Here is a 14,513-nt window from a genome sequence, read left to right as displayed (position 1 = left end):
ACCATTTATCATTTTCCTACCACTTCACAATTATGTACCACTTTGTGTTGGTCTATCACATAAAATCCCAATAAAATAGATTTACGTTTTTAGATGTAACATGATAAAATGTGGAAAATGTCAAGGGGTATGAATACTTTTTCAAGGCACTGTATGCCCAAACTGTGAAATGTAGGCTGGGTTCACACTATCTTCGCATGCGGCTCCCAGCAGGGGTGCGGTGCATCCCTGTTCACTGTCTCAGGTCCGATTTCAGCTGATTTTGGCTGAATTTGGACCTGAAACGGACCAAAAGACACACGGGGCTCCAATGCAAATTCGCACCGGAGTCGCAGCGGAAATATGTGATTGGCTCCATCGAGAGCCGGTGAAAATCTCCTGCTGTTGCGAATTGGATGCGAAGAACACGCATCCAATTCGCAATAGTGTGAACCCAGCCTTAAAGTGGAGTGTATTTACATATTCTCAATTAGCAACAAAAGAGCTTTAAAACAAGCCTTCACTGACCTCTCTAGCTGCATGTACTGTAAAGTAATTCATTTTCAAAGATCACAAAAAATATTTTTAAAATATCTGGTGTGTGTAAGGCCCCGTTCACATGGAAGGATTAGCTGCCTGCTTCATGCAGAATTGTCTTTTATCTGCAGTGGGATGCACAGGTGTTGCATGCATCCTTGTGCCTGCAACCCATTGTTGTCTTTTGGGACATGCGGGTTCACAGACACAGCCGCTGTCTCCAAATATGACATGCGAGCGGGTACAGGTCCCTGAACACACACAGGTGAGTTCGAGGACCCGCTCCCGTTTGTCATATTGGGACACAGCACAGCCTTTAGCTACACAGGTAGAATGAGGGCTTGTTTTAAAGTGATTTTACTACTAGTTTAAAGTATGTAAATCCTTAGGCCTCATGTACTGCAGCTGATAAACTGACGTTTAGGAGAGAGAGAGAGAGAATGCCGGAAAAACGTGGCATGTAAAGTGGCAAAATGAACGTTTTTAGATGTCCAATACTAGATGTTAAGTTCAGCGTTCAGGAGAGCTTTTCAAACGTACTGTGTACATGAAGCCTTATGCCTCATACACACGATCGGACTTTCCAACAACAAAACCGTGGAATTTTGTCCAAGGGGTGTTGTCTCAAACTTGTCTTGCATACACACGGTCACACAAATGTTGGCCAACAATTACGAACGTAGTGACGTACTAGACGTACTAAGTGTTTTTTCAGCTCTTTAGCGCCACCCTTTGGGCTCCTTCTGCTAATTTCATGTTAGTAGAAGTTTGGTGAGTAGAGGTCGACCGATATATCGGCCGATATTTTGCCCTTTTAAAGAAATCGGCATCGGCCGATTATTATGGGAAAAAGGCTGATTGTGAGGGATCTGAGGCAGTGGGCGTGCTGGGTGGAAATCCCCCCCGGCCGCCTGCCGTCTATTCTAAACGGCTGCTATCACAGCCGCTGTCTGATGACTTTTTTTTTTTTTTTTGTCCGTGGAGGAAGTCGGCAGCGGCGGCCGCCGATTGGCTGTTACTGGCTGCACTGCATTCTGGGGATTGTAGTCCGGAGGCAGGGGCGGGGCACGCAGCACGTCAGACGAGTGGAGCTGTCTTTGGCCAGGTGAGGGTATGGAATGGAGCCGGGAGCGCTCCACTGGTGGGCACTGCTGAGGTGGCAGTGAATTACATTATTAGGCTGTACTGGTGGGCACTGATGAGCTGTACTGGTGGGCACTGATGAGGTGGGACTGATGGGCTGCACTGATGTGATGCACTGGTTGGCACTTATGGGCACTGATGTGATGCACTAGCGGGTACTGATGTGATGCACTTGTGGGCACTGATGTGATGCACTTGTGGGCACTGAAGTGATGCACTGGTGGGCAGTGGGCACTGATGTGATGCACTGGTGGGCACTGATGTGATGCACTGGTGGACACTGTGATGCACTGGTGGGCACTGATGTGATGCACTAGTGGGCACTGTGATGCACTGGTGGGCACTGTGATGCACTGGTGGGCACTGATGTGATGCACTGGTTGGCACTGATGTGATGCACTGGTGGGCACTGATAAGGTGGGACTGATGGGCACTAATGAGGTGCACTGGTTGGCACTAGGCTGCACTGATGGTTTGCACTGATCGACACTGGGCTGCACTGGTGGGCACTGATGGGCTGCACTGGTGGGCAATGATGGGCTGCACTGATGGGATGCACTGGTTGGCACTGATGGGCTGCACTGGTGGGCACTGATGGGGTGCACTGGTTGGCACTGGTGGGCAATGATTGGATGCACTGAAGGGCACTGATAAGGTGGCACTGATGGGCACTCATGAGATGCACTGGTGGGCACTGATGGACACCAATGAGGTGGCACTGATGGACACTGATAGGCTGCGCTGGTGGGCACTAATGAGGTGGCACTGGTGGGCTGCACTGATGGGCTGCACTGGTGGTCACTAATGGACACTGATAGGCTGCACTGGTGGACACTAATGAGGTGGCACTGATGGGCTGCACTGATGGACACTGATAGGCTGCACTAGTTGGCACTGATAGGCTGCACCCCACCTCTCTACCCTAAACAATAACCTCCTCCCCACCTCTCCACCCTAGACTTTCTGAGATGGAAAAAGAAAAAAATCGGCCTAAAATATCTGCCGCAAAAATTGGCAACATATATCGGCCACAGAAAAACCCATATCGGTCGACCTCTATTGGTGAGTGTTGATTTGCGCTTTTCATGTCGCACTTTTCAGTTAGTTTCTGAACGGCCGTTCGTCAACCAGCCATGTTGCGGAATCGGAGGAGATAACGTGTTATTTATTATTGGCTTTGGAGTTGTTGCTTTGACATAATTTTATTGGTTGAATAATGATTTGATTTGGTATATTTTCTATATTTTTGGATGCATAGAATGCACTTTTTGGTTAAGTTCTATTGGCAGATAACATGTCTAATTTGTTTTCTTTTTTTAATGCACAATAAAACAATTGTGGAGAATAATACTTGGCTATGTGTTTTACTTCAAATGACATTTTGGGAGTAGGCAGCTACATTTAAAAAAATACAATGTAAAACTGACAAGGGACACCAACATAGTTGTATCTTTGATCTTAAAAACTACGGGATAATGGTGTTGTGGTAACTTGCACAAAAAAATAAAAATAAAAAAAAGCATAATAATATTATTCTTGATACTTGATATCACTAGAAAAAAAAAAGCCTTTGAAATTTAGTTTGCAAAAACTCCATCAGTATCACCAGCAAAGCAGCTTCATTATTATCCCATTAAAGAAGAAGAGAATGTGCGCTGCATTTGGAGATTGCATAATTTGCCACGTCACGAATGTTAATTCTCCATTACGAATGCTAGTTTACAAGACCGATCGCTTCTGGCTCGTCCTTGCTTCCGAGCATACGTGTTTGTACTTTGGACTTTTGTCCGACGGACTTGTGTACACACGATCATAAAATCCGACAGTGCACATTTGTTGGCGGAAAATTTGAAGACATGCTAGCCAACATTTGTTGGCGGAAAGTCCGACAACAATTGTCTGATGGAACATACACACGGTCAGATTTACCGCCAACAGCCTGTCATCACACATTTCCCGTCAGAAAATCCGATCGTGTGTACGAGGCTTTAGTGTGTATAGTCTGGACACAGGGTCACTTTAGGCTTTCCCAGTCCTGTCTTTAATCCCAAAATCATATTTATAAGTGAACTGAAATGCATATGATACTCTGTATTGATTAATACTGTGATGCAATCATTATCCTATAACCAATAATTACATTATTATTCACAGTGACCTCCAATATGCGACTGCAGGCTCGTTTGCCAGCTTTTTTTCTGCGCTGGTTCTTTGTCCGACGGAGCTGGTGAAATGCCGTCTCCAGGCCATGCATGAATTGCAAGTGTCCGGCAAGATCATTCAGGGACAAAAGTAAGTTTAGTTTAAATATATTAATTAGGAGTGGTTAGAGGCATTCCATAGGGAGGTACTCGCCCAAATTCCCAGCATTCATTTATAAATGTCAAAGAGCTGGCCCATTAAAAATAATACAAGAGGGGAAAAAAGTATCTGTTTTGTCTGCAATTAAAAGTCAGATTTGTGCCACACTTTAATGGCATCCAAGTCTTAGTCCGTAGGGTTCAATATTGAGTTGGCCCATCCTTAGCAGCTATAACAGCTTCAACTCTTCTGGGAAGGCTGTCCACAAGGTTTAGGAGTGTGTCTATGGAAATGTTTGACCATTCTTCCAGAAACGCATTTGTGATGTCAGGCACTGATGTGGACGAGAAGGCCTGGCTCGCAGACTCTGCTCAAATTCATCCCAAAGGTGTTCTATCGGGCTGAGGTCAGGACTATGTGCAGGCCAGTCAAGTTCCTCCACCCCAAACTCGCTCATCCATGTCTCTATGGACCTTGCTTTGTGCACTGGTCCAAATCATTTGGTGGAGGGGGTTATGGTGTGGAGTTGTTTTTCAGGGGTTGGGCTTGGCCCCTTAAGGCCCGTACACATGCTTTGATTTTCGGACGTCAATTGTGTGACGACGAACGATTGGCCGCAAATCTTACAGTTAGTATGGTGCTTTCGACTGCTGATTTCACTTTTTCGCCAGACAAAAGCTGGATGTGCAGACTATAAAAGTTTTGTCGGATGTGAACTCAACATCTGATTTTCGTTTCATTAGTATGGTTTTCGTATGAAAAAAAACATAAGAGCAAGACTACGCATGCTCAGAAACGAAAGAATACATACAAAACTATTCAACACGTTACGTCACCTCTGACGTTGTATATTGTCATACGAAAATTCTCGTATTGTTAGGAACCTCTTCACTTTCAACATGAGACTAGCATGAAACAAAAATTGGACGTTCTGTCGTCCAAAAATCAAAGCGTGTGTATGAGGCTTTAGTTCCAGTGAAAGGAACTCTTAAGATGTCAGCATACCAAGACATTTTGGACAATTTCATACTCCCAACTTTTGGGAACAGTTTGGGGATGGCCCCTTCCTGTTCCGACATGACTGCGCACCAGTGCACAAACAAGGTCCATAAATACATGGATGAACGAGTTTGGGGTGGAGGAACTTGACTGGCCTGCGCAGTCCTGACCTCAACCCGATAGACCTCCTTTGGGATAAATTACAGCAAAGACTGTAAGCCAGGCCTTCTCGTCCAACATCAGTGCCTGACCTCACAAATGCGTTTCTGGAAGAATGGTCAAACATTCCCATAGACACATTCCTAAAGTTCATGTGCGTGTAAAGGTAGGCGTCACAATACTTTTGACAAAATAGTGTGTGTGTGTGTGTATATATATATATATATATATATTTACACTGAACATGTGTGTGACAAAATTAATTAAATTAAGAATTCTTTCAGAAATAGAAGTCTTAATACTGTAGTTTATTTTTATCAATTAACAAAATAGAAAGTAAATGAAGAGAAATCCAAATCAAATCAAACTTTGGTGTGACCGTCCTCTCCCTGAAAAACAGCATCAATTTTTCTAGGTACCCATTGAGGTTGATTTACTAAAACTGGAGAGTGCAAAATCTGATGCAGCTGTGCATAATAACCAATCAGCTTCTAACGTCAGCGTGTTCAGTTTTGTTCAGCTTTAACAAAAAACCCTGGAAGCTGATTGGTTTCTAAGCAGAGCTGCACCAGATTTTGCACTCTCCAGTTTTAGTAAATCAACTCTACAGTGCTTTTGCACACCGTTTTGGAAGGAACTCATCAGGTAAGTTGTTCCCAATATCTTGGAGAAATAACCACATATCTTCTGTGGATGTAGGCTGCCTCAAATCCTTCTGTCTCTTAATGTAATCCCAGACAGACTCAATGATGTTGAGATCAGAGCTGCGTGGGGGCCGAACCATCACTTCCAGGACTTTTTGCTCTTCTTTATGCTGAAGATAGTTCCTAATGTCATTGGCTGTATGTTTGGGGTTGTTGTCCTGCTACAGATTACATTTGGGGGCCAATCACTTGTCTCCCTGATAGTATTGCATGATGGATAAGTATCTGCCTGTATTTCTCAGCATTGAGGACATAATTGATCCTGACCAAATCTCCAACTAAATATGCAGAAATGCAGCCCCAAACTTGCAAGGAACCTCCACCATGCTTCACTGTTGCCTGCAGACACTCATTATTGTACCGCTCTCCAGCCCTTTGGTGAACAAACTTTGACTCCTCAGTCCAGAGCACCTTCTAACATTTATCTGAACCCCAGTTCCTATGTTTTTGTGCATGGTTGAGTTGCCTAGCCTTATTTGGCTGCAATTCTTCCATGGAGACCACTTCTGGCCAGACTTCTCTGGACAGTAGATGGGTGTACCTGGGTCCCACTGGTTTCCACCAGTTCTGTGCTGATGGCACTGCTGGACATCGTTCAATGTTGAAAAGAAGTAGTTTTTCATCTACTGCTTTAAGTTTCCTTAGACGAACACTGCATCTACATTCCTCAACATTGCCAATATCTTTGTGCTTGAACAGCACATTTTTAAACCCCAGTCTGCTTTGAAATTTTTGCCCGGGAGAGACATTTCTAAAGTAGTATAACTATCTTGTGTCTTGTGCTGTGCTGTGTCTTTGCATGGTGTATGACCGGTGACATGAAACTGTCTTTCACAACCTCACCTTAGCAGCAGAGTTTGGCTGTTCCTCAGCCACTTTTAAGCCTCCTACACAGTTGTTTCTGTTTCAGTTAATGAAGTTTCAACCTACTGTACATATGAAATTGTTGATCATTAGCACCTGCTTGGTTTAATTGGTTAATCATACTTCTCACTCTAATCCTACAAAATCCCTGACTGTGTGCAAGTGTACAAAGTGTGCAAGTGCAAGAATCGATGCTGGTTTGAAGCCAAAGGGTAGTTACACCAAATATTGATTTGATTTCGATTTTTTTCTTGTGTTCGCTCACTTTGCATTTTGTAAATTGATAAAAATAAACAATTAAAATATATATTAACAAAAGCATTTTTCCCTTACAGCATTTCTTCACACCTTACTAAGACGTTTACACAGTAGTGTGTGTGTATGTGTGTGTGTATATATATATATACATATATATATATATATATATATATATATATATATATATATATATAATGTAAAAATATAAATATGTTTTTATGCCACTTGTATATTTATAGATTCATTGAATAACTAAATATCATTTTCCTTAATGCAAACCAGTACTTTGCATGGGCCAAGCAAAATAATAGGTTAGACAAGCCTTTCTCAACCTTTTTACCACAAAGGAACCCTTGAAATAAATTTCAGGTCTCACTGAATCTCTGCTCAAATGGTATGAAGAATGCTGCTCACATTGGTGGTCAGTGGGAATCTTGCACAGTGGTGGTCAGAATGCCATCCTTGCAGACAGCTAAAAAGATCATCGGTGTCATTCTGCTGGCTCTGTTTGGCTCTGCCTAGTGGTGTTGGACCTGGAACCATGCATGCACCATCAGATGGGAGGTCAATCAGCCATACCTCAAGGAACCGCTAGCAACCTCGAGAGGAATCTTAGGTTTCCCCAGAACTCTGGTTGGAAATGGCTGGGTTAGCTTGATAGAAGGTTCCATAAGAAATTTGTACTTACTTTTCCCACACTCCTGCACCACCTCAGTCTGCTGCAGCACCACCCAAACATTTACATGTGTATAGTGTGGGTGCTGGGTGCCATGCAGCAAATTTTATTGAGCCGTAGGTACCCTTGATCACCACGTGGTGCCTACAGTTCAGGGGTAAGGCTAGACTTCAAATTCAACAATGGATCTTATTTATACACAGCTGTCTATTTATGGAGTTGCCCATTGCAGTAGTAGAGTATCGTACTGTGGCGAACTATCAATGCAGAATACAGTATTTGGAGTTTGAGTGATAGCCTTACAATACGATGGTTTGATATCTGTGAGGTACTTGCATATGCAGGTATCTAAGTGAACAATTGCTTAACATTCCCACATATGTTTTTCCTTTTGCACGCCACCACCACATGGGTTTACAGCTCTTCTCTCTCAACTCTTTCCTCAGGCCTATGGAAGTTTTGGCCATCATTGATACATGTGATTGGTGGGACCATGCCTCCTAGAAGCATCTAACGTCTATGGCCAGCTTTAGTGTCCTTAGAAATTGGTTAGACTCTTCCTTATTCACTAGTATAGATCTGAGAGAATTTAAGGAATCTTTTTTTTTTTTTACCCTAACTTCTTCAGGCATATTGGTAAATGAAACCCAGTATTGTATCTGTAATGTTGTGTACAGGATATCTCATGTGATGTCTGTGCTTGTGTCAGTACAGTGTGGGCAGTGCTGAAAGGCATTATGCAGCGGGAAGGTCCCTTTGGCTTGTACCGGGGTCTGGTCAGCACAATATGCAGAGAAATGCCAGGATACTTCGTCTTCTTTGGCGGATACGAGTTTAGCAGATCACTTTTAGCTTCAAATGGAAAATCAAAGGATGAGCTTGGTAAGTAATGAATTCAAAAGTCGATCTTGCTGGTCTGGATTTCACTTAAAACTTTTTATTAGAGCCTTAAACAACAGCTTCAAGCATAACCAAATTCCACAAATTACATATAGGCTTTAAGTTTCAGTTCTGAATTGTTCCATTCTGTTTCTTTAAAATTATGTACATTCAGTCCTTAAAAATATCCTAGAGATCCTCATCTGCATTAAATGACCTTAGGCCTGTGTTTACAATTAATTATGTTCTCACAATATCTTGCTTTGTAGCCTCCACTGAGATGCTCTGAGAGTGTGATAACAACTGATAACCCATCATCAGTGTCCCCTTAGACAAGCATGTTGCTCCCTGCTGGCCACTGCATGGTGCAGACTTTAGCTGTGCTGTGCTGATCAGTTTCATAGTTTCAGGTTGAAAAATAGACAAGTTCATCAAGTCCAACCTATGTGTGTGATTATATGTCAGTATTACATTGTATATCCCTGTATGTTGCGGTCGTTCAGGTGCTTATCTAATAGTTTTTTTAAACTATCGATGCTCCCCGCTGAGACCACCGCCTGTGGAAGGGAATTCCACATCCTTGACGCTCTTATGGCCCGTACACACGGTCTGATTTTCCGACTTAAAATGTGTGATAGGACCTTGTTGTTGGAAATTCCGACCGTGTGTAGGCTCCATCACACATTTTCCATCGGAATTTCCGACACACAGAGTTTGAGAGCTTGCTATAAAATTTTCCAGCAACAAAATCCGTTGTCGGAAATTCCGATCGTGTGTACACAAATCCGACGCACAAAGTGCCATGCATGCTCAGAATAAATTAAGAGATGAAAGCTATTGGCTACTGCCCCGTTTATAGTCCCGACGTACGTGTTTTACGTCACCGCGTTCAGAACGATCGGATTTTCTGACAACTTTGTGTGACCGTGTGTATGCAAGACAAGTTTGAGCCAACATCCGTCGGAAAAAATCCATGGATTTTGTTGTCGGAATGTCCGATCAATGTCCGACCGTGTGTACGGGGCATTACAGTAAAGAAGCCTCTAAACAGTTTAAGGTTAAACCTCTTTTCTTCTAATTTTAAACGCATATGGAAGTCGCGCCCGCATATGTAAACGGTGTTCAAACCACACATGTGAGGTATCGCCGCGATCGTCAGAGCGAGAGCAATAATTCTAGCCCTAGACCTCCTCTGTAACTCAAACCTGGTAACCGTAAAAAAATTTTAAAGCGTCGCCTATGGAAATTCATAGGTACCGTAGTTTGTCGCCATTCCACGAGTGCGTGCAATTATAAAGGGTGACATGTTTGGTATCTATTTATTCGGCGTAACATCATCTTTCACATTATACAAAAAAATTGGGGTAACTTTACTGTTTGGATTTTTTAAAATTCATGAAAGTGTCCCTTTTCCAAAAATTTGCGTTTAAAACACCGCTGCACAAATACCGTGTTATAAAAAATATTGCAACAATCGCCATTTTATTCTCTAGATTCTCTGCTAAAAAAATATATATAATGTTTGGGAACTCTAAGTAATTTTCTAGCAAAAAATACGGATTTTAACTTGTAAACACCAAATTTCAAAAATAGGCTTAGTCATGAAAGGGATAAATTAAATAGGATTGGTCCCAGCACAGAACCCTGGGGGGCCCCACTACCCACCCCTGACCATTCCGAGTACTCCCCATTTATCACCACCCTCTGAACTTACCCTTGTAGCCAGTTTTCACCCTATGGTCCATGCCAACGCACCTTATTTTGTACAGTTTTTTATTACTGTTCCAGAAAAAGGTCTGAAAATGTAATAAAAAATGTTGTTTCCGGGAAAGTGTAAGATAGGAATATTGATAAGACTATATCAGTATGGATGTCACACTACTTCCTCAAACTCAATCATTCTAAAACTGAGCTTGTAATATTTCCTCCTCCCCGATCCCCCTCTCCATGACTTTACTATTAAGATCAACGGCACAACCATTGGTCCCTCCACACATGCCAGGGTGCTGGGTGTAATCCTAGACTCTGACCTTTCCTTCATCCCCCACATCCAATCACTGGCTAAATCTTGCCGCCTTAACCTCCGCAACATCTCCAGAATTTGCCCCTTCCTAACTAAAGACACCACAAAACAACTTATTCACTCCTTGGTTATTTCCTGCCTTGACTACTGCAACTCCCTCACACAGGCTATCCACCCTTCACCATAATATGAATGCTGCTGCCAGACTAATACACCTTACTAACAAATCCGTGACTGCTGCCAATCTCTGCACTGCCTTCCTCTACCCCACCATATAATACAGTACAAAATACTAACCACAACATGCAAGGCCATCCACAACATCGCTGCATCACCAATCTCATCTGCAGATATCGCCCAAATCGTCCTCTCCCCTCCTCCCAGGACCTCCTGCTCTCTAGCTCCCTTGTTACCTCCTCCAATGTTCTCCTCCAGGACTTATCCAGAACCTCTTCCATCCACTGGAACTCCCTGCCCCAGTATGTCCGGTCAGCTCCAACCCTGTCCGCTTTTGGGCGATTATTGAAAACTCACTTATTCAGGGAAGCCTCCCCCACCTCCACCTAAGTACTGTACTTGAGTCCCCTCCATCAGATCATCCCCCCGCAGCTAATACCTTTTGCACCACCTCTGCCTCCCTTTAGATTGAAAGCTTCATGAGCAGGGCCCATCTATTCCTTTTGTATTGGACTGTATTGTAATTGTACTGTCCCCCTTTTTATTGTAAAGCACTGCGTAAACTGTTGGCGCTATATAAATCCTATATTATAATAATAATATTATGAATACCTTAAATAAAATCAGTAAAAATGTACTCCTCTAATGAGCCAACATTTATAGCAGGACAGTTTCTTGAAGTCTATTGGTTTAGAACAGGGGTCTTCAAACTAAAGCCCATTGGCCAAATCCAATCTGCTGCAATATCTGGCCCTCTGATGTAAGAGGGGACTCTGATGGAGAATCTGATGGGGACCCTGATTTGAGGGGGACTCTGATGGGCACCCTGATGTGAGGGGGACTCTGCTGAGGACTCTGATGTGAGGAGGACTCTTCTGGGGACCCTGATGTAAGGGGGGGGGGTTGCTGATGGGGACCCTGGTGTGAAAGGGGGACTCTGATGTAAGGGAAGACTTTGATGGGGACCCTATTGTAAGGAGGGACTCTGATGGAGACCCTGATGTAAGGAGGGACTCTGATGTAAGTGCAGACTTTGATGAGGACCCTAATGTAAGGGGGAATCTGATGGGGGGCCCTGATGTAAGGGGGGAATCTGATGGAGACCCTGATGTAAGGAGGGACTCTGATGTAAGTGCAGACTTTGATGAGGACCCTAATGTAAGGAGGGACTGTGATGGAGACCCTAATGTAAGGAGGGATTTTTATGTAAGTGCAGACTTTGAGGGGGACCCTAATGTAAGGGGAATCTGATGGGGGGCTCTGATGTAAGGGGGGACTCTGATGGAGAAAAATCAAAAAAAAAGACTGCGCTAAAAATACATATTGAACACCATATATGATTAGGTGAATAATAAAAAGCAACATTCGATTGAATATTGGAAAAATAAAAAACCATACAATAAGAATAAGTGAATAATAAGGTGAAATAAAAACCAAATGACAACAATTGCAATGAATTTCAAAAAATATCAGAAATAAGTGAAAATGTTCAGAGAAATGAGTCCCTGGAAACAGAGCTGATAGAAGGTGATCAAACGGTTAACCAGTTAGACACTCAGCACCCAGTGAGAAATCCTCCACCTCATAAGATGTACGCTTACCATAAGCAAGCTAGATATTAGCCTATCTTTAGATATCCACACGGGGGGCACAGCTCTATGGACCTCCTCACAAGAAAGGGGTAGGCAGGAACTCTCCTGGACCGGACCTCAAACAGCATACCAGGGGAACCCTCTGGGGCCATGTAACCGTGTGTCCCCGCATGTCCTTCGATCCTAACGTTCTTAGTGACTCCGGCTACTGAGATACCAAAATCACCGATCCTGATGTGACCGTTGTCGTGCAGTAGAATGTTCATGGGCTTGAGATCTCAGGGATGTCGTCTCACACAGGGCAGACAGCTTTTCAGACACGGGTTTGTCTTGATACAGCAGCAGCAAGCTGCACAAGTGTGTGCAGCTTGCTGCTGCTGTATCAAGACAAACCCGTGTCTGAAAAGCTGTCTGCCCTGTGTGAGACGACATCCCTGAGATCTCAAGCCCATGAACATTCTACTGCACGACAACGGTCACATCAGGATCGGTGATTTTGGTATCTCAGTAGCCGGAGTCACTAAGAACGTTAGGATCGAAGGACATGCGGGGACACACGGTTACATGGCCCCAGAGGGTTCCCCTGGTATGCTGTTTGAGGTCCGGTCCAGGAGAGTTCCTGCCTACCCCTTTCTTGTGAGGAGGTCCATAGAGCTGTGCCCCCCGTGTGGATATCTAAAGATAGGCTAATATCTAGCTTGCTTATGGTAAGCGTACATCTTATGAGGTGGAGGATTTCTCACTGGGTGCTGAGTGTCTAACTGGTTAACCGTTTGATCACCTTCTATCAGCTCTGTTTCCAGGGACTCATTTCTCTGAACATTTTCACTTATTTCTGATATTTTTTGAAATTCATTGCAATTGTTGTCATTTGGTTTTTATTTCACCTTATTATTCACTTATTCTTATTGTATGGTTTTTTTATTTTTCCAATATTCAATCGAATGTTGCTTTTTATTATTCACCTAATCATATTTGGTGTTCAATATGTATTTTTAGCGCAGTCTTTTTTTTTGATTTTTCTCTATTTGTTTGTGTGCACGCCTCACTTTAAGACTGCAGCTTATTATATATTCTATTCTGCTAATCATTAGTAGAACAACCTTTATATTAGCGCGGTATTGTTTATGGTTTATTTTGACTCTGATGGAGACCCTGATGTAAGGAGGGACTCTGATGTAAGTGCAGACTTTGATGAGGACCCTAATGTAAGGAGGGACTGTGATGGAGACCCTAATGTAAGGAGGGATTTTGATGTAAGTGCAGACTTTGAGGAGGACTCTAATGTAAGGGGGGGGGCACTGATGGGGACCCTGACGTAAGGGGGACTCTGATGGAGACTCTGATATAAGTGGGAGACACTGATGAGCTCTGATTTATTTGGAATTTCTTTAGAATATAGAATATATATAGAATATATCAGTGGCATTCTGATCTCATGCCATAAAGATGGCACCAACTGCATTGAAAGGCTCCATTCTCAGGATTATTGCCCCTGTCTATGACAAATGCCCCATCTATTTGTTGGTGTCAGGCAAGTACACTTTGAAGGTTAACTCGCAGTACAGCCACTTGAAACAAACCATCCTGACACATTCCTAATATGTGTACCTGCCCAGAAATCTATTTTTTTACCCTGTGACTTTCCATTCTAGGTCCAGTATCATTGATGATAAGCGGTGGATGTGGAGGATGCTGTCTATGGCTTGTTATATATCCTTTAGACTGTATCAAGTCCAGGATCCAGGTCCTCTCCATCACAGAGAAACAAGCCGGCTTCCTCAGGACATTTTCAAGTATTGTGAAGAATGAAGGTATGTCTGCTTATATAAAACATAAATGCAGTGATTCCATGAATGTGTACTGAAGTTAGTAGAATGTTGTTCTGAAAACTGGAAGATTTCATCACTTTTTGAGCACCATGCAGTGAACATGCTGTGATATAACCACAGTCTATATGCATCTTCGTACATACTGTATAATATAAATACATGGCTAAACACATCAACTCTAACTTTTTTTATTTTACTTTCAGATATAGCGAGGAAAGGTTTGACATGAATTGTTGTCTGTTTCTTTTTGGGGAGCTTTCTCATCACTTCCTGTTCTGTGTGACACTTGTCATCTGGTCAGGAAGTGAAGGGAAATGTCTTCAATGAGTCCCAGGAGGGAAGATTCCCTCTCACTTCCTGTTCTGTCTGCCATCTTACCAATCGATGGGA

The 14,513-nt window shown here is 43.0% G+C and overlaps 1 protein-coding gene across 2 annotated transcripts in view; it reads left to right on the top strand.

Moving 5' to 3' along the window:
• Positions 1 to 14,513, top strand: part of LOC141127084 (mitochondrial ornithine transporter 1-like) — a 56,029-nt gene that overhangs the window by 29,672 nt on the left and 11,844 nt on the right. For both annotated transcript variants that reach the window (XM_073613263.1, XM_073613262.1), the window contains exons 4-6: positions 3,814 to 3,951; positions 8,330 to 8,502; positions 13,947 to 14,105. In XM_073613263.1, coding sequence (XP_073469364.1) covers positions 3,814 to 3,951; positions 8,330 to 8,502; positions 13,947 to 14,105 — 470 coding nt within the window. The remainder of the gene's footprint in view (positions 1 to 3,813; positions 3,952 to 8,329; positions 8,503 to 13,946; positions 14,106 to 14,513) is intronic.

Source organism: Aquarana catesbeiana, linkage group LG02, assembly GCF_042186555.1.
Source record: "Aquarana catesbeiana isolate 2022-GZ linkage group LG02, ASM4218655v1, whole genome shotgun sequence".
NCBI classification, from domain to species: domain Eukaryota; kingdom Metazoa; phylum Chordata; class Amphibia; order Anura; family Ranidae; genus Aquarana; species Aquarana catesbeiana.
Note: the sequence above shows the minus strand (reverse complement) of the source record. Positions and strands in the feature narration are given on the sequence as shown.